Raw genomic sequence first — 20,691 nt, forward strand, 5'->3', positions numbered from 1 at the left:
ACCGCACTCGGCCGTGAAAAACTTTTAAAAAGACTTTGGTATACTACTCTGGGTCTGTTCTGTGCAACTTGCAGGCAAGCCTGGGATTTGCATTCATTCATCCACGGAATTAGGGACCCCTCCTCAGCCCTCTCCTCTTGGGGTTGACCTCACACTCAGTGGCTTCTGTGGGATTCCTCTCAGAGTTTTGTGTGCTCGTGCTGCTGGCACCATAGTGCAGCTTTGAACCTCAGCTGCCCTCAGTTGAAGCAGGAGAGAAAAAAAGGGAAAATAAATGAACGCAAGGGCCTCCCTTCCACGCACGCTGCATGTTGCAGAAGGCCCTTTCCCAGTCCTCTGGCTAGAGAAATGGTATGTCATTATAAGATACACATTTGGTTTTCATCTGGGCTTCCTGGCCCACAACTCCTAGAATCCTTGGAATCTCCACAGTGGTGGCTTTCATGTGCTAAAGAGGTGGGTGAAGGCGGGCAGCCCCCAGGTAGCTCCAGGATGGGGCTGGTCACCAGAAAGACCCAGGCAGGACTAGAGGCCTGGGACTTCCAGCCTCACCCCCCAGCCTCCAGGGAGGGGAGAGGGGCTGAAGGTTAAGTTGTTCACCCATGGCCAGTGATTTAACCAGCCATGCCCATGTAATGAAGCCTCTGTATAACCTCCAGGATAGCTGAACACATGGAGGTTCCTGGAGGGCGGCGTGCCCAGGGAGGGCACAGAACCTTCGTGCCCCTTTCCCCATGCCTTGCCCATGCATCTCTTCTTCTATATCCTTTGCAATACCCTTTATAACAAACCAGCAAACGTAAGTGTGTCCCTGAGTTCTGTGAGCCGCTCCCGCTCTAGCCAATTAATTGAACACAAGGAGGGTGTCATGGGAACCCCAACTTAAAGCCGGTCCGTCAGAAGTTCCTGAGGCCCAGACTTGGGAGTGGCATCAGAAGTGGGGGCAGTCTTGGGGACTGAGCCCCACCCTGTGGGCTCCGACGATATCTCCAGGTAGATAGCATTAGAATATGGAGGACACCCTGATGCAGAATTGGTTGCTTGCTTGCTGGTGTGTGGGGAGAATCCCCCAACACTTGGTCACCGAAGCCTTCTGTGTTGCTTACTGTGGCGTGGTAGCAGAGGAAACACGGTTTGTGTTTTTTCTACTCGCACATGGTTCTCTTGGTGTCTTCTCTGCCCATACATGCTGCACAGTTCTGTACTGGGGCTGACCTCAGTTCAAAACCTGGAGACAAGAAAGAAAAAGGAACTGGGAAACTTGCCCTTGAATGGGTCATCCTTCAAGTTTCAGCTCTTCTCTCCAGTCTGCCTGCTCCTGTTAACACTGCAGAGTCCTTAGCTAGTGACTTGTTGATTTTGTCCCCAGTCGGCGGCATGGATGAATTGTAGTGGTCTCTTACTTCATCTTGGCCAGTTTCAGAATCCAAAATATAATATTTAACCTCCCTAATTACCATGCAAGACTAATATTAATTCTCCCATTTTATTTATTTATTTTAATTTTTTTTTTTTTTTTTTTTTTTTTTTGAGATGGAGTCTCGCTCTGTTGCTCAGGGTGGAGTGCAGTGGTGCGATCTCGGCTCACTGCAAGCTCTGCCTCTCGGGTTCAAAGGATTCTCCTGCCTCAGCCTCCCAAGTAGCTGGAATTACAGTTGAATGCCACCACATCTGGGTAACTATTTTTTTGCATTTTTAGTAGAGACAGAGTTTCACCATGTTGGCCAGGCTGGTCTCAAACTCCTGACATTGGGTGATCCGCCCACCTCAGCCTCCCAAAGTGCTGGGATGACAGGCGTGAGCCACCGCACCTGGCCAATTCTCCCATCTTAAGGATTAAAAACTTGAGGTTTAAAGAGGTATAGCCATCTGTCCAACCTGTATAGCCAATGCTAAGGTTTATCTCTATTTAAAATTAGCTGGTGAAACTTGTGTGGGGTGGAGTCAGAAAACAGGGGAGGGCAAAAGTAAACAGGTGATGGAAGAACAGAGTGGTAGGGGAGGAAGAGGGTGAAATGGGAGAGAAAAGGAAGAGAAGGCCAGGCACAGCGGCTCACACTTGTAACCTGAGCGCTTTGGGAGGCTGAGGTGGGAGGATCACTTGAGGCCAGGAGTTCCAGGCCAGCCTGGGCAGCATGGCAAGACCCTGTCTCAACAACAGAAAATTAACCAGGCACGGTGGTGCGTGGTTGTAGCCTTAGCTACTCAGAAGGCTGGGTCACTGGGTCAGGAGGATGGCTTGAGCCTGAGAGTTTGAGGCTGCAGTGAGTTATGTTTCTGCCACTGCACTCCAGCCTGGGCAGCAGAGCCAGACCCCATCAAAAACAAAACCAAAAAAAGGCGCTGCAGCTGCAGAATGGTCGGGGGTGGCAGGAGGCACAAGTCTGGCGGGGAGGGGCCTGTGAAAAAACAGTCGATGTGAAGAAAAGTAAATTCTGTGAAGATGATGTGATCTTCAAAAAGAAATAGAAAATGATTATAAGCTCTCTTCACGTGAAGATGTCGATGGCTTCTGGAAGTTCTGTGAAGAACTGGATCCTGAAAAGCCCGCTGGTCACTTTCTGCAAAGCCTCGGGCTTCAGTTAGTTGGTCCTTCTGATATCCTTGCTGGAAAACAAAAAACGAAGGAAAATTCAACAGGCCCGAATGTTAACCTTCATTGGAGGTTTTACTGTGATCCTCCTGAGTTCCAGACCATTACTATTGGAGATAATAAAACTCAGTACCACATGGGGTATTTCAGGGGTTCTACTGATGAACTTCCTGCATATGTTGGTATAAATGAAGCAAAGAAAAAGTGTACAATTGTTCCAAATGGAGATAATGTATTTACTGCAGTCAAATTATTTTTGATGAAAAAACTTAAAGAAGTAACGGATAAAAAGAACACTGGGCCGGGTGTGGTGTCTCACGCCTATAATCCCAGTACTTTGGGACGCCGAGGCAAGCAGATCACCTGAGGTAGGGAGTTCGAGACCAGCCTGACCAACATGGAGAAACCCCGTCTCTACCAAAAAGACAAAATTAGTCGGGCATGGTGGCGCATGCCTGTAATCCCAGCTACTCAGGAGGCTGAGGCAGGAGAATCGCTTGAACCCAGGAGGCGGAGGTTGCGGTGAGCCGAGATCACACCATTGCACTCCAGCCTGGGCAACAACAGCAAAACTTTGCCTCAAAAAAAAAGAAAGAAAAAGAAAGAAAAGAAAACTAATCTCTTGAAAAACATAGATGAAAAACTCACAGAAGCAGCCAGAGAAGTGGGGTACTCACTGGAACAGAGAACCACAAAGATGAAACAGAGAGATGAGAAAGTTGTGACGAAGGTCATTCGTGGTGCAGGTTTGGCTGTTCCAGTGGATAAAAATCATGTTGGGTACACAGAGCTCCCTGAAACACATGCTGACGTCAAGAGAATTTGCAAGACAATAGTTGAGGCTGCAAGGGAGGAGGAGAGACTCAAAGCTTTTGTTCCCATTCAGGAAATGATGACTTTTGTGCAGTTTGCTAATGATGAACGTGATTACGGCTCGGGGCTTGAGTTGGGAATGGAGCTCTTTCGCTGTGGCTCACATTATTTTCATAAAGTTGCTGGCCAGCATTTACCTCTTGCATATAATCTGTTGAAGAGGAATCTGCAGAAATTACTGAGGATCATTTCGCAAACAGAAGTAAAGAGAACACAGAGCAACTTGCTGCATGAGTGAGGTGGCTTTGTTTGGTGTACAGTATTTCAAAGGATTAGTGTTAAACTTGTGATTTTTGTTTTGTTTTTAAGGAATACAAAAAATAAACATTTAATAAAAACATTTATAAGGTAAAGAAAAAAAATAGAAAAGGCAAAGGAGGAGAAAATAGAGAAGGTAATCTCCTTCCCCATGGGTCAGGACGGTACCAGGCAATGCAGCTCTACACAGACAGCATCCACCCAGAACCCACCGCCTTCACACAGTCCCCTCCCTCATGAAGTTAGTGTGAGCACATCAGCCAGTCTGTGATGTCATCGTATCTCCTGTTCCAGTCAGGGGCTCGGGCTTAAAGCAATCAGCCCTGGCATCGCCTTGTTGATGCTATTCGTCCAGAGTGGTTGGGCAGGTATCAAAATCGGCTGAAGGCCATGTGTGGTGGCTCTTGCCTGTAATCCCAGCACTTTGGGAGGCTGAGGCAGGAGTATCACTTGAGCCCAGGATTTAAGAGCAGCCTGGGCCAGGCGCGGTGGCTCACGCCTGTAATCCCAGCACTTTGGGAGGGCAGATCATGAGGCCAGAAGATTGAGACCATCCTGGCTGACACGGTGAAACCCCGTCTCTACTAAAAATACAAAAAATTAGCTGGGTGTGGTGGCGGGAGCCTGTAGTCCCATCTACTCGGGAGGCTGAGGCAGGAGAATGGCGTGAACCCGGGAGGCGGAGCTTGCATTGAGCTGAGATCGCGCTACCGCACTCCAGCCTGAGCAACAGAGCGAGACTCCATCTCAAAAAAAAAAAAAAAAAAAAAAAAGTAGCCTGGGCAACAGAGTCCCCATCTCTGCCAAAGAAAAGAAAAAAAATGGCTGAAGATGAGAATTTTTTTCTGCCTTTGAGGGAATGCTTTCTCTCTCCCCATCCAGTAGGAATGAGAAAGTGCCGTGCTCCAGTTGGGGCTGGCATTTATCTTGCAGCTGTGAGAGAAGATGGCCCTGGGGATGAAGCCTGCGAAAAGGCCACGCAGCCCGCCCAAAGCCCTTTCTTCCCCTGGATCCCCTTCTCAAGGAAGCCCATGTCAGTGAGGGTTTCTGTTAATTGCAGCCCAAGGCATCCCAATGGCCCCCAATGGGTGTCTCTCTTCCCAGCCTGGGATGCTCCTGGCGTGCCCCAGGTGATGCTGGAGAGACTCCTGACTCAGCCCAGGGGCAGGGCAAGCCACCTCTGTCACAGGGGAACAAGTGTGCCTGTTACTGTCACTACCCAGATCTATGTCCCTTATACCTGTAAGCACATCCCAGTTTTCCTTGGGAAACCCTCCAGACACCAACCAATTCTGGCATCAACTGGGTGTCCTACGATTCAATCCGATTCCGACACTAACTACCCGGAGTTGGCTTGACACTCCGTAGGGTTTAGTCCCGTAATACTGGCCTGTCTTCCGGTGCCGAGCCACCCACACTTTGGTCCGACTTGGCTACAAAGTTAGAGCTTCCCACAACCTGCCCCACTTCAGGTTCTGTAATTTGCTAGAATGACTCACAGGACTCAGGAGGGCACTTTCCTTACTCCTGCCGTAATAAAGGATACAACTCAGGAACTGCCAAATGGAGGAGATGCACAGGGCGAGGGATAAGGAAAGGGGCCTGGAGCCCCTATCCCCTCTCTGGGTGCATCCCCTCCCAGCATCTGTGTGTTCACCAACCCAGAAGCTTGGAGGCTTCATTACCTGAGCCTCGGCTAGGGGTGACTGAATCAGTCTCCCGCTCTGCACCCCTCCCTGGAGATTGGGCGATGGGGTTGAAAGTCTCAACCCTTTAAATACCTGGCTGGTTCCTCTGGCAACCAGCCCTCATCCTGAGGCTATCTAAAATCATGATCAGAGATTATCACCATTATCAGAGATTCCAAGGATTTCGGGAGTTATATGCCAAGAAGCAGGGACCAAGACCAATATTTATTTTTATTTATACCACACTCCCCATTCTCAGTCCATGGGGCTGGGTCAAGGGGTCCTTCCCCTTGGCCTCTAGGAAGAAACACATGGTCTGGTCCATTGGAGCATTTTATTTGGCTGCTCCCAGTGGCTGGCTTAGTGGGACTCACGACGTGAGATAAGCCACTGAGGCTCAGAATACGGAATGGAAAGTCCTTTAAAAAAGAGAAAGCGACCAGGCGCGGTGGCTCACACCTGTAATCCCAGCACTTTGGGCCGAGACGGGCGGGTCACGAGGTCAGGAGATCGAGACCATCCTGGCTAACACGGTGAAACTCTGTCTCTACTAAAAATACAAAAAAATTTGCCGGGCGTGGTGGCCGCGCCTGTAGTCCCAGCTACTCGGGAGGCTGAGGCAGGAGAATGGTGTGAACCCGGGAGGCGGAGCTTGCAGTGAGCCGAGATCGTGCCACTGCACTGCAGCCTGGGTGACAGAGCGAGACTCCGTCTCAAAAAAAAAAAAAAAAAGAGAAAGCATTTCTGTCTTGCTGTGCCCCACTGGGATTCTGAGAGGACAGAATGTTCCTCCTGAATGTGCTGGGAAGTGCCGGGGATCATCTTGTGCCCATACAGGGAGAGCCACCTGAGGCAACCCAAATGAAGGCAACCCAGGGGAGAGCAAGGTTGAGACAGGCACAGAGGGAGCCCAACACTGATGATATCTTTTGAGCACTTGTGCCTTAGGTCAGACCCATTAAGTTCTCCTCCCGCTTGAGCTGGGCTTCACATACTTGCACCCACCATGGCGCTGATCAGTGCATGCCACCCTTAGCTTGTGGGGGCCATGGGATTGCTTAAGGGCCCTCCCCAACTGCCCTCTTCACTCTTAGCTGAAAATCCCAAGTTCTAGATTTTCAGAGTTGGGGCCCCTGTGTCAGGAGGAGCTCCCTTCTCTAGGATAGGCCTAATTTGGGAGTGTTTTAAAATGAGTACATGGGAAATTTCAAGACGCCAAAACCCCAGAGGCCAGCCTTGGAGTATTTCAGTGCTCCCTCCCCTTTGTCTCTACTACCATCAGTTAGGGCTGCATTCAGATGCAAATAACAGCAAATCTTTCACACTGGGGTTTAAACAAAGAAGTGCAGAAGAAAGCTCCAGGCTGGCTCAGCCCTGGGAAAGTCCTCAGGGGCCCGGGCTCCCTTGTCCATCTCCACTGCCTTTAGTGCATGGCTTCTGTCCTCGGGACCCCATGTGGCAGGAAGAAGCAGAAATACGGCACAGCTGAGCTCCCAGCCCGTGCATTGCCCGGAACCTCTCGAGGCTGGAAAGTGCCGTGGGTGGGCGGGCGGGGGGGCGGGTGGGGAGGATCTTCAATTGTTTGCTAATGTATTCCAAATACCTAGAACGGCTGCTCCATAAAACTGTGCTGAATGAACGAGTGGGTGGATGAACGGGTGGATGCCCATACAGGCAAACTGAATTTTTACCTCCTACAGCCTCTACAGCCTCTACTGTGATGTCAGGCGTGGGAGAAAGGATGAGCACTGAGCGGCCCCTTAAGGCATCTGTCACTCTGTTCCTCACGCTGACACGTGATCTCTTGACATCCCCACAGGCCCTCACCTTCTACAGGTGGAATCTCTTTTTTGTTTGTTTGTTTGAGATGGAGTTTCGCTCTTGTTGCCCACACTGGAGTGCAGTAACGCGATCTCGGCTCACTGCAACCTCCGCCTCCTGGAGTCAAGCGATTCTCCTGCCTGTAGTCTCCTGAGTAGCTGGGATTACAGGTGCCCACCACCACGCCCGGCTAATTTCTTGTTTTTAGTAGAAACGGGCTTTCACCATGTTAGCCAGGCTGGTCTCGAACTCCTGCCCTCAGATGAACCACCCGCCTCGGCCTCCCAAATTGCTGGGATTACAGGCGTGGCCATCGCGCCCGGCAAGAGATTTCCTTTGTCATCTATCTGAGCCAATCCGGAACTCTCAACCCCCACCAAACTTTTTTTTTTTTTTTTGAGACGGAGTCTCGCTCTGTCGCCAGGGCTGGAGCGCAGTGGCCGGATCTCAGCTCACTGCAAGCTCCGCCTCCCGGGTTTACGCCATTCTCCTGCCTCAGCCTCCTGTGTAGCTGGGACTACAGGCGCCCGCCACCTCGCCCGGCTATTTTTTTGTATTTTTTTAGTAGAGACGGGGTTTCACCGTGTTCGCCAGGATGGTCTCGATCTCCTGACCTCGTGATCCGCCTGTCTCGGCCTCCCAAAGTGCTGGGATTACAGGCTTGAGCCACCACGCCCGGCCCTCACCAAACTTTTTTAGAAGATTTTTGTTGTTGTTTATATTTTGTTTTCTTTTGAGACAGGGTCTCACCCTGTCATCCAGGCCAGAGTGCGGTGGTACAAACACAGCTCACTGTAGCCTCAACTTCCTGGGCTTAAGCAATCTTCCTTCCTCAGCCTCCAGAGTAGCTGGGACGCCACAATGCCCAGCAAATTATTTTATTATTTTTTGTAGAGATGGGGTCTCGCTATGCTGTTCAGGCTGGTCTTAAACTCCTGACCTCAAGTGATCCTCCCGTTTCAGCCTCCCAGAGCACTGGAATTACAGGGGTGAGCCATTGCACCCAGCTCTCCTGAGACCTTGTACCTTTCTGATGGGATCTGGCAAATGCATAATACTAGTAACAGCCATTCATCTGGAAGAGGGGGTTGCATGGCTCATCGTCTAGGCTTAACCCTGGGCAGGAGTTTGAGGGTCCTGGGACTTTTTAAGTTTCCTTTGATACTTTCCAGTCCTTGTTCATACATATGGACTTGCTCCACATAATGGCGAACAGAGATTTATTTGTATTCTGCTTTTGCACTCAACAGAACATGATAAGTGTTCTTCACGTTGCTACAGCCTGTTCGATACATTAATAGCTGCATAACCATCCTCAAATTTGTTGCACTACAATTTGCTTAACAAATAAAGGAGTTTATTTCCAACTTTTTGTCCCTGTAGCTAATGCTACAGTAAATATCCTTATGTACACAGTTCGTTTGTTTTCTCTTGTGTTGAATGTTGGCTTAAAAGTGTCCTGGACTCTGGTGTCAGCTTTGGGCTGGCAGCTTGCATTGCCCGCCCTCCTGAATCCCCAGGCTGCTGGTCATGGAAAAGCTTCTGGGTCTCACGTCAGATTCTCGGCTGACCACAAATGATCTGCACATTGTCCCCTACCTTTAAGACATGTCTGAGAGAGAGGGTCAAAACCCTACCTCTACGTCTGAAAGAAACCAGCCAGTATTCACCTGGCAGGAAGTGGGATCAGGGCATCTGCACGAGCTTCCCCCTGCAGCAGATGGAGGCTGCCCTTGCCTGTCCTTTGCCCACTGAGCTATTTTGGCCCTGGAAGGGGGCCCATTCCTCCCCCATAAGATACCCTCTTGGCAGAGCTGACAGTCAAGGTGGTTCGAGTTTCTACAGCCAAGGGGCAGGCATCTGATCCAAGGTAGGAAGCTTGTGTTCATCCTTGAGGAACCCAGCACTGGCTTGGCCCGACAGCAGCACCCTCATGGAACCCCTTGGTTCCAGCTACCCCAACCCCCAGAGCTGCCTGAGGGCTGTCCTTTCTGAGCCTAGCCCTGCTGCCCTCCCTCTGAGAGGTGAAGCTGGCTAGGCGTCTGGGTGGGGTGGGGACTTGGAGAACTTTTCTGTCTCCTAAAGGATTGTAAACGCACCAATCAGCGCTCTGTGTCTAGCTAAAGGTTTGTAAACGCACCAATCAGCACTCTGTAAAATGGACCAATCAGCAGGATGTGGGCAGGGCCAGATAAGGGAATAAAAGCTGGCCACCCGATGCCAGCAGCGGCAACCCCATCCGGTCCTGTTCCGTGCTGTGGAAGGTTTGTTCTTTCGCTCTTTGCAGTAAGTCTTGCTGCTGCTCACTCTTTGGGTCAGCACTACCTTTATGAGCTGTAACACTCACCGGGAAGGTCTGCAGGTTCACTCCTGAAGTCAGCGAGACCATGAACCCACCGGGAAGAACAAACAACTCCGGACGTGCCACCTTTAAGAGCTGTGACACTCACTGTGAAGGTCTGTGGCTTCACTGAAGTCAGCAATACCACGAACCCACCAGAAGGAACCAATTCCGGATGCACCTCCAGCCAGATGAGTGGCCCTGCCGCTTTCCTCAGCCCAGCCGCGTGGCCTCTGGCTCAGCTCTCTGTGGCTCAGTCAGTCATCACTCTACATTCAAAGAAGCCTCTTTCCGTGCAAGTTGGACCAAGTCTGTCCCTCCTGCCCATGAGCATAAGGGTCCTCCTGGATATCCCAGGTCCCCTGGTGGAGGGGCCTCAGGAATCCAACGATCACCACTGCAGATCAGCCTCAGCACCGGCCCTCAGATGCAGGGGTTGCCGGCCGCCTCAGGCTTCTTTAGCCCGGCCGCGTGGCCTCTCGCTCAGCTTTTTGTGGCCTAGTCATTCATCACTCTGATCAAACCCATCTTGACAAAGGACAAAGCAATACCTTCGATCCTGCTTTTTAGCAGCCATCCCGGCAGCCTGTTTCTGCTCAGCATCGACCAGGTCCAGGACCCACCCACATTCCTGGACAGAGCTCGACTGTCAGCCTCAGGCTTCCTGGGCTGAGCCAAATGCAAGGAAACCCAGGGATCCTCTGTATCCTGAGCCTGGTGCCAACCTGCAATAGCAACATGAGTGAGGCCCGGGAGGCTGCCAGGAGTGGGCTGCCACCCCAGAGCCGCCACTCACTCCTCATCAGCTGGGCAAAGAGCTTACTTCTCTGCACTTCAGTTTCCAGATCTGCAAAATAGGTGTAACAATTCCTCTGTCTGAGCATCTGCAGGAAGATCCAATTCTGGTCTCTGGAACATGACAGCTTCCAAATCTGAGCCATTCTGTCACTTCTCTTGGGTCAGTTGGGGTTTCCACAATGTCACCCCATCAGACTGTCACTAACATGGCCTGAGAGCCCTGGGCTCAGGGGGCTGCCAGCATGGCAGGTTTCCCTCCCCACATCCTGGCCATTACTTCCCTAATGAGACATCCCCTCAGAGAAGGGAAAGGAGGGCAGGTTCGCTCATTTAGCGAAGCCTCTCGGAGGTGAGAGGAGCCTGGGCAGGTTCATTTTTTTGAGGTTCTTGGTTTGCTACAAATGAGAAGGTTGCAGTGATTGCGGTATAATTTCAGTGTTCTCACAACAAATTAGAACACAACACATTTGTGTCGTTGACAGGAAAACAGCAGAATTCAGTACATTTCCTGGTGAGTTCTGAGTGTTGCAGTCCCAGGGCAGGATACAAGCTTTGGGTCTCAGGATGGCTGTCCACTTCTGCTGGGTCTGGGTGTATCCTTAAAGTCTGGATGTCTAGAAAAAGACACAGTCAACGCCCCCGCACCGCAGAACTTCCACTGGATCACATTCGAATAAAAGAGGGTGGAGGGACATGTTGAGATGTTTGGAAATATCTGACTAGGGGAGGGATATGGAATTATTTTAGGGAATTCATTGTTCATTGTCCCGGTCATGATAGCATGGAAGAACAGCCCAAAGGGTCATAAGATAGTTCAGGAAAGAACTTGACAAATCAAAGTGACAGATAGAGCAGCAGGTACCCAATACTTTTGACACCAGGGACCAGGTTTAGTGGAAGACAATTTTTCCATTGACTGGAATCAGGCTGGGGGTGGTTTTGAGATGATTCAAGCACATTACATTTATTGTTCATTTTATTTCTATTATTATTACATTGTAATATATAATGAAATATTATACAACTCACCATAATGTAGATCAGTGGGAGCCCTGAGCTTGTTTTCCTGCAACTAGACAGTCCCATCTGGGGGTGATGGGAGACAGTGACAGATCATCAGGCATTAGATTCTCAGGAGCGTGCAACCCACATCCCTCACGCACACAGTTCACAACAGGGTTCACGCTCCTATGAGAATCCAGTGTTGCTGATGATGTAACAGGAGGTGGAGCTTAGGCGGTAATGTGAGCAATGGGGAGCAGCTGTAAATACAGATGAGGCTTCACTCACTCACTCACCTGCCTGCTCTGTGAGGTTGAGGACCCCTCAGATACAGTATTTATGACCACATGGTAGTCACTGCTGAACCCAGGTGGTGGGGTACACGGCTGCGTCACTGTACCAGTCTTGCAACTTTTTCATATATTTGAAATTTTTCATTAGAAGAGAGTAAATGTTTTGGATTGCTAATGCAAATATGTTGTAGATTCTTCTAAATAAAATGCCATTACGTCATGTCCTGGTGCGAGTGAGCACCTGGTGCTTGTGAGTGCTCCCGGGGGTGCCTGTGGGAGGGTGGTGTTTCAGTCCTCACCTGGGTTGCTACTTGAACCCTTCACAGACCTCACTCCTCCAGTAACAAGTCATGAGGAATGGGGTAACTACATCAGCTCCATGTTCCAGGCATCTGTCCTCTGATTTGCATCTGGCAGAGCTGGAGAGGCAGAGGTCATCAGCTCCACTTCACAGAGAGAAACTGATGCCAAGGGGACAAGAACTTGCAGAGATCACAGAGCTGACTTGTGGCCAAGTGGGAATTTGAACCGATGGCACTCTGGTAAACAACTGTGAAAAATAAGAAAGAGGGGGTGGGGGAGGGAAGGGAGGCCTGATTTGTAGTGTGTGCCAATTTTCCGTGGTATAAATACTACCTCACTGCCGTGGCTGGTTTCAAAGTGCCAGTGTTTAACAACCGGCTTGCAGAATTTCTGAATATTTAATAACTGGCTTCAGCACAGCATCGATTTGAACCCAGTCCTAGGCATCTGTCCCTTGAGCTCCTCTTCCGTTTTCTGTCCTTTGCACACCATTTCACCACATCTGTGTTCTACCTGTGAGTTATTAGTTTTCTTTAAGACACCTCACTTTTTAAAAGCAGGTGACATGACTATCATTGAAAGCTAAATCACTTGCTATGAAGTAGAAGGTTATATTAAAATGAACGTTTATTTTTTAAATAAAAAAATGCTCTTTGTACTTATTAAAGCTCCTAAGAAGAGTCCTAAAATACCCTTGCCATGTGCTTGCTCTGGCGACCCACTCTGGGGACCTGGAACCTGTCTCTTGGCCTTCTGTGAAGCCCATTAGATGGACACGGCTTCTCAGTGGATTCTTTGGTTTTGAGATGGAATCCTGCTCTGTTGCCCAGGCTGGAGTGTGGTGGTGCAATCTCGTCTCCCTGCAACCTCCACTTCCCAGGTTCAAGCGATTCTCCTGCCTCAGCCTCCAGAGTAGCCGAGATTACAGGCGCACGCCACCACACTCAGCTCATTTTTGTATTTTTAGTGGCGACGGGGTTTCACCATGTTGGCCAGGTTGGTCTCGAACTCCTGGCCTCAAGTGATCCTCCCGCCTTGGCCTCCCAAAGTGCTGGGATTACAGGCGTGAGCCACCGTGCCCGGCCCTCACTGAATTCTTCACAAGGCAAATTCAGCAAATCCGATGTGAATGTGAAAAAGCTCGGCCAGTATCAGAAGCATCTCTTATATGGTTGATGTCTCCATACAGCCCTTCACCTACAGCATCCCTGAGGACGTCAGGTCTGTAAGGAACACACAGCTTCTCCTGGACAGCCTGCTCCGGGGAGTTGGACTGGGTTTCTGCAGTGGTTTTACCTGCAGCCACAGCTGGGGTGGGGTTTCATAATTACCAACAGTGGAAGCAGCCAACATAGATGGAAACTCATGAGGGACAGGAGCAGGAGGTGGCTGTGGGGAGGGAAGACACAGATAAAAGAGGCTCAGGTGGGGAGGAAGGGGGCAGCTTGAAAAGATGGCGCCGGCTGGGCGCGGTGGCTCAAGCCTGTAATCCCAGCACTTTGGGAGGCCGAGACGGGCGGATCACGAGGTCAGGAGATCGAGACCATCCTGGCTAACACGGTGAAACCCCGTCTCTACTAAAAAAATACAAAAAAACTAGCCGGGCGAGGTGGCGGCGCCTGTAGTCCCAGCTACTCGGGAGGCTGAGGCGGGAGAATGGCGGGAACCCAGGAGGCGGAGCTTGCAGTGAGCTGAGATCCGGCCACTCACTCCAGCCTGGGCGACAGAGCGAGACTCTGTCTCAAAAAAAAAAAAAAAAAAAGAAAAGAAAAAGAAAAGATGGCGCCCAGTGCCTACCAACACTAAATACATGCTTGCCTGTGACGCATCATCCCGCTCCAAAGGACACTCTCAGAGATGCAGACGCATCCCCACCAAGAGGCATGCAGGCTTCATAATGGCTCAATCCATCACATTCCCAAAAAAATCAATATGAATGCCCATCCACAGGAAATGGATAAATCAACAGTGGAATATTTTGGCCAGGTTGGTCTCGAACTCCTGGCCTCAAGTGATCCTCCCGCCTTGGCCTCCCAAAGTGCTGGGATTACAGGCTTGAGCCACCGCGCCCGGCCAACAGTGGAATATTATACGGAGAATAAAAAGAGCAAACTAACTACACACACAAAAACACAAAATCTCACAGACATAAGTTAAGAAAAAGAAACAGGACACCAAAGATTTCATATTGTGTGATTCTATTTATATTATATAAAGTTCAACAAAAGGCAAACTAATCAAAAGCAACAGAAGTCAGAATAGTAGCTGGGCATGGTGGTGCACACTTGTAGTCCCAGGGACTCAGGAGGATGAGGTGGGAGCATTGCTGAGCCCAGGAGTTCAAGACTGCGAGAAGCCATGATTGCACCACTGCATTCCCGCCTGGTTGACAGGCTAAGACCCTGTCTCTAAAGAAAGATGAAAAGAAATCAGAATGGTGGGGTGCTCACGACTAAGAAGCTCAGGGAAACTTTCAGGAGTGCTAGTAATGTTCTCCATCTTGATCTAGATAATGGGTAAAGGGTGTTTGCACCTCATAAAAAACGTGTTATATTGTACACATAAAAATTTTGCACTTTACTGTATGTATGTTATATTGCAGTATAAAAAATTAATACATGTATGAAAGAAGTAAAAAAATATATAGTGCTGGGTGAAGAGGATCAGAAACAGAATGACATCAATGACCCAATACAGTTTAATAATTAAAAAGCACATGCACATTAAGCAACAACATGCATTTTGCAAGAACACAAACAAAAGAGACACATGAAGCACACGAAAATGGTTACCTATGGGTCATGGAGTGAGAAATGGTGATAAAAGGGAACATATCAGTAATGAAGTAAGAGCAGGGCCTTCCTAGGAACAGTGGGGATTATGTGCCATTCAAGAAAGAAAAGGAAGAGGAGGAGGAACAGGAGTTGGACTTTGGGAAATCTGGGCGACCCACCGGGGTACCTAGCACTGTCCAGGGGACGCTGCTTGGCCTCTGATTGCTGGAGTCGCAAACTCTGTGCAGCATGCTTTACACACACATTACCCCTTCTGCTGTCCTGGGAGGGCAGACATTGCTCATAGAGAAGACAGCTCTTCTTCTGAAGGACTGAAGCTCTTCCGGGGCCTGGATGTGGGAGGCTGGCAGCTGGGGCCCCACTGGAGTTCTGGGGAGAAGGGGAATTTGAGCTGGGGCTTACAGGTGACCTAGGATGTATTGTGGGCTGAGAAATGGACACAGAGGCAGGGGAATGTGGTGCGTGGTAGAGTCAGGGAAATAACCCCATTAAGGAAAAAGGCTCGTGGGCAGCTTATTCACAGGCCAGCGTGGGCCAGAGTCAGACTGGGGCACACATCCTCCAGGAGACCTGCCATGTCCAATAAAACCACTCGTGCTTTTATTTAACCAATACTTTTAATTAATTCACTTTTTTCTTAAATGTTTTAAAAGATATACATCATGTAAAGATATACAAATGGCCAATAAGCACATGAAAAGATGTTCAACACCACTAATCATTAGGGAAATGCAAATCAAAACCATAAAGAGATACCACCTAATACCGATTTGGATGGCTACTATTTTGAAAAACAAATAGAGAAGTGTTGGCAAGGATGTGAAGAAACTGGAACCCTTGGGCAGTTGGTGGGAATGTAAAATGGGACAGCCACTATATAAAAAAAAAAAAAAAAAAAAAAGTAGGGCAGTTCCTGGAAAAAATTAAGCATAGAATTACCATTAGATCTGGTAATTCCACTTCTGAGTATATACACGAAAGAATTGAAAGCATTAAGGAATATTTATACGCCCCATGTTCATAGCATCATTATTCACAATAACCAAACGGTAGAGACAACCCAAGTGTCCTGTGATGAATGGATAAACGAAATGTATTATATCCATACAGTGGAATGGATGAATGGCTAAAAAAAACTTGGTATATACATAAAATGTGATATGAATCAGCCTTAGCAAAGGAGGAATCTGACATGTACTTCAACAGAGATGAACCTCAAGGACATCATGCAAAGCAAGATAACCTACTCACAAAAGGACAAATACTATATGATTCCACCGATGTGGGTAACTAGAATCATCAAAATCATAGAGACAGAAAAGAAGAATGGTGGTTGGGGGAGGAGGAAGGTTTAATGGGTGCAGAGTTTCAGTTTTACAAGATGGAAAGAGTTCTGGAGACGGATGATGAAGGTTACACAACGGTGTGAATGTACTTAAGGCCACTGATCCATATGCTTAAAAATGGTTAAGATGGACAATTTTATGTTATGCATATTTTACCACAATATTTTAAAAGGTAGCGTTGTCTCACTATTATAAATGAAAAACCTCTTGTCTCCCTAAGGTCTCCTTAAAACCTTAAGATCTCCTTGGCCAGGTGCGGTGGCTCATGCCTGTAATCCCAACACCTTGGGAGGCCGAGGCAGGTGGATCACGAGGCCAGGAGATCGAGACCATCCTGGCTAACACGGTGAAACCCCGTCTCTACTAAAAATACAAAAAAAAAAAAAAAAAAAAATCTAGGCGTGGTGGCGGTGCCTGTAGTCCCAGCTACTCGGGAGGCTGAGGCAGGAGAATGGCGTGAACCTGGGAGGCAGAGCTTGCAGTGAGCTGAGACCACGTCACTGCACTCCAGCCTGGGAAAATAAAAAACAAACAAACAAACAAACAAAACCCCTTAAGGTCTCCTTAAAAGACAATGCCACTTCCAAGTACAGGCTGGTGTGAATGTCGCCGTACATGCCGGTGCCTGATGAGGCTGTGCACTGAGACCTCATCTCGCTTTATTTAAAGAGGAGATCGGCAAGTGCCAGGGAGGTGTTAAAGGTGCTCCGGAACCAACTTTCTCCCTGACAAATTCAGAAGGGTTGAGAAAGCCATTTCCTCCCCACCTGATTAACAAAGTGGTGCTTGTGAGCTTCTATAATTGTTTCTTGTGCCAGGGGTTGTGGGCATCTTACAGTTTGAAGACTCCTCCCTTATAAGGACAAAGGAGTAGAGGCCATGAGCCTCTCGGGCAGGGGTCGGCCAGGGCATACCCAGCGAGAAGACAGGAGACCCTCACTGGGAAGAGCCCCACACAGGCCCTAGATGTGGCCCCGGGTTGTGGGGGCAAGGAATATTTGGGTCGTGGGTGCTAGAGCATGGGTACCTTGGTGCTAAGGACTCCCTGCCCTATGAAGGGCCCAGCTGGAGGGGGACCAGATCAGAGCACTCTTTAAATGCCAGGCCCAGGGTGGGGATCCCACTGCTTTGGTCTAGGGGCTGTGCTTGTTGAGGATAAGTAAGAAAGAAAAAGCCGTTATCCATAGGCCAGGGCATGGTCTATAAGGACTATGGTAGAGGGTGGAAGAGAGGGAAATGGAGGGAGAAATTGTGAAGGATGTCACCAAGTCATCAATAATGGACATCTGTCTTCTTTTTTTTTTCTTTTTTTGAGATGGAGTCTTGCTTTGTCGCCCAGGCTGGAGTGCAGTGGCGCGATCTCAGCTCACCGCAACCTCCACCTCCTAGGTTCCAACGATTCACCTGCCTCAGTCTCCCAACTAGCTGGGATTACAGGCTGGGATTACAGGCGCCCACCACCATGACCCACTAATTTTTGTATTACTAGTAGAGACGGGGTTTCACCATGTTGCCCATTCTGGTCTCGAACTCCTGACCTCGTGAACCTCCCACGTAGAACTCCCAAAGTGCTGGGATTACAGGCGTGAGCCACTGAGCCTGGCCAGTAGTGGACATCTTAAGTTTTAGCCTGCACTGCATCCGTACCGTTTCCTGGAAACAGTGCCTCAAATTTCTTTTTGGGGAGCTACCTCTTTTCCGGATTTTAAGCTGACTCCACCCACTTCCCGCTATAGGAGACAGGAGAGTCAACCCTGGTTGGTCAGAAGACGCCAAACTTTCCCCCTCCGCCTCCCCACAAAGATCCTGTAAGTTCCTGAAATCAGTTGCACGGCCCCATTCTTCCTTTCAGTTGATACTTTAGAGCGATGTACATCTTTTACACGCCGTGGAGAGAGAAAGTGAGAGTCGTGTGTGCGCGCGTTTGGGAAGGTGTTGGGGGGGTTCTCATGGTCCGGGGACCCCTGGAGTATTTCACCCAGTCACTAGAGCAGGCGCTTCCCAACCGCCCGGCCGCGGACCCGTGCCCACGGCCTTGGAGGAACCAGTGAGCGAGCAGGAGGCGAGCGAGCATTACGGCCTGAGCTCTGCCTCCCGTCAGATCAGGGCGGCATTAGAGTCTCATAGGAGCGCGAACCCGGTGTGAACTGCGCGTGCTGGGATCTGGGCTGCGCGCTTCTTAGGAGAATCTAACGCCTGATGATCTGAGGTGAAGCAGTCTCATCCCAAACCACTTCTCTTCCCTCAGTCCCTGCAAACACTGTCTTCCAGGAAACCCGTCCCCCAGTGGCAAAAGGTTAGGGACTGCTGCCCTATTGGCCTTTCCCAACCACTCGTGTCCCTGCAGGTCCGGGCCAGTCATCCCCCATCCATGAGGTCAACTGCATGACATGAATGATAGGTCTCATGACATTTAATTTTAAACACTTATTTTAAAGTTAGAACTTTTTATCTTTTGTAGTCTGTTCTCACACACTTCCATATGCCCTCGCAGATCTCCCGGGCTCCAGGCCCTGCGGCCATCACGCCCGACAGAGAAACATGCAGCGCCGGCGGGTGACCCGGCTGCCCGCGCCCTCGTGCAGGCGGGCGGGAGAGGACAGGCCCTCGCACGCATGCGCGCGGGGCGGGGCTGCGCCTCAGGCCTGTGCGCTGCCGCTAGACCAGCCGGGGGCGGGGCGGCGGCGGACGCGCGCCTCAGGCGGCAGCCGCGCAAGAGGGACTTTGTGTTCCTCTGACCCTCCTGGGGGCGCTTCCTCCCGTGCCGCCCTTCCCCTCCCGCGCCGCGTCCTTGCGAGGCGCCTCCCATTCGGCGGGACCGACCGGGGGGATGGAGGGGGCACGCTCCTACACCCCTCCCGGGACCCTGAAGAGACGCCCGCGTGCGACCTGAGACGCCGCCCTCGCCGAGGGCCCATGGGCGCGTCCCCACGGGCGGGCGGCGGACGTGAGGGCGGCGAGCCGCGGGGTCGCAGCGTCCAGGAGGGCTGCGCTCGGGCTCGGCCCCGTGCCCGCGCAGGCCGCGCGCGCGCGCTCCCGCCGCAGCCCGGGCCGCGCCCGCCCCGCCTCTCCGCGCCGGCCCCGGAGCCCGGTCCGCGAGCGGCGGCGGCGGCGGCGGCCGGAGGGACGATGAGCTGCGCGGGGCGGGCGGGCCCTGCCCGGCTCGCCGCGCTCGCCCTGCTGACCTGCAGCCTGTGGCCGGCGCGGGCAGACAACGCGAGCCAGGAGTACTACACGGCGCTCATCAACGTGACGGTGCAAGAGCCCGGCCGCGGAGCCCCGCTCACGTTCCGCATCGACCGCGGGCGCTACGGGCTGGACTCCCCCAAGGCCGAGGTCCGCGGCCAGGTGCTGGCGCCGCTGCCCCTCCACGGAGGTGAGTGCCGGCCCGGGGGCGGCGGGCGGTGGTCGCTGCATCCCGCGGAGGCGACCGGGCTAGGGTTCCTGGCCCCGGCTCTGGCCCTGGCTCTCCCGCTGCGCGCTGCCGGGCCGACGGCCCCAGCCGGGGTCGAGGCTTCCGTCGTGGACAGCCCGGCCTGCTCCCGTGGGAACCAGGCTTCAGGAGCGTGATTGGGTTTTCCCCTTCTTTGAAAAAGACTTGGAACGGTCGTCTTTGCGTTCAGCAGCTTGTTTGCTGGAGGGCATTGAGCTAGGAGTTTGCAGGGACAGCGTAGACAAAGGAGGTGGTGCAAGAGCGCAAAACTAATTCATGGGGAGGACATCTCAGCCTGTATTTTGGAAGCGGCAGGTTTGTTCCTGAAATCACGGACTTAACGCTGCGCTGGATCTCGAAGGATGCGGCCCTTTTCTAACATAAAAACGTGCCGTTAAGTGGTAAATGGAGGCGGGGGGTGTAAGAGGAAAATGGACATCTTCCCTGTTGCTTTTGGCTCCTGTTCTTGCCCTAGTAGTTTTACTGTAATTTGACGCCTAAAAATGTCACATTATGAGGATTTGATACTAATCAGAACTACTAGCCAAGGCTTTTCAGGTCACGGGTGCCGACCAAAAGGGAAATAGGTAAAATTTTCAAGAATTGTCTTTGAAACCATTTGGCTTAATGTCATGTTTTCCTGTAAGCATGGGCTTTGTTTAGTTAATTATTTGGTGTAAACATGTATTTGTTTAAATTATTAGTCATGGTTTGAAGGAAACGTTTTGCACATCGCGGAATATGATTTTTTGGGTTTTGGCCCACTTTGAACTTTTGGGAAATACCTGCTATTATCGCCACCCTCATTGTCACCCTGAGAATGCTGAGAGGGGATTTTTCTTCTCTAAACTGCTGTTCATGTTAGGATGACCTAAAGTAGGCAGCCTAAATCAAGTAATGGTTTGCTTTTACACTCTTAAGATATTAGCATATTATGCCCCTCTGAGGTCTGTATTTGTATGCCAAAGTGCCAAGCTGTTTTCTTCTTTGAGACAGGCTGGCTGGGGAAAAATAATCACGTAAGGCTTTTACTGTAGCCTGTCCCCAACTCAGACTGGGCTTTTAAAAGTCCGTTTTACACCAGTAATCAGGTGCTTCAGGCGCATATCTCATCTCCACTGTGTTGAAAAATGGCAGTTAGGGTCCC

The 20,691-nt window shown here is 50.6% G+C and overlaps 1 protein-coding gene and 1 pseudogene across 8 annotated transcripts in view; both read left to right on the plus strand.

The window, feature by feature from the left end:
- The first annotated feature begins 1,517 nt into the window (after nucleotides 1-1,517).
- Nucleotides 1,518-6,944, plus strand: LOC105483990 (histone PARylation factor 1-like; annotated as a pseudogene).
- An 11,873-nt stretch (nucleotides 6,945-18,817) lies between these two features.
- The window catches only part of LOC105483992 (ring finger protein 130), a 158,268-nt gene continuing 156,394 nt past the window's right edge, over nucleotides 18,818-20,691 (plus strand). For 2 of the 8 annotated variants that reach the window (XR_011624402.1, XM_071097993.1), the window contains exon 1: nucleotides 19,213-19,487. Coding sequence is in view for 7 of the 8 variants with exons in the window: in XM_071097993.1 (XP_070954094.1) it covers nucleotides 19,241-19,487 (247 nt within the window). In the remaining variant the exon portion in view is untranslated. Of the gene's footprint in view, nucleotides 19,488-20,691 lie in introns of all 8 variants that reach the window. The other 6 variants (XM_011745098.2, XM_071097994.1, XM_071097995.1 and 3 more) reach the window with 5 other exon arrangements.

This window comes from Macaca nemestrina, chromosome 6 (genome assembly GCF_043159975.1).
Source record: "Macaca nemestrina isolate mMacNem1 chromosome 6, mMacNem.hap1, whole genome shotgun sequence".
Taxonomy (NCBI): Eukaryota; Metazoa; Chordata; class Mammalia; order Primates; family Cercopithecidae; genus Macaca; species Macaca nemestrina.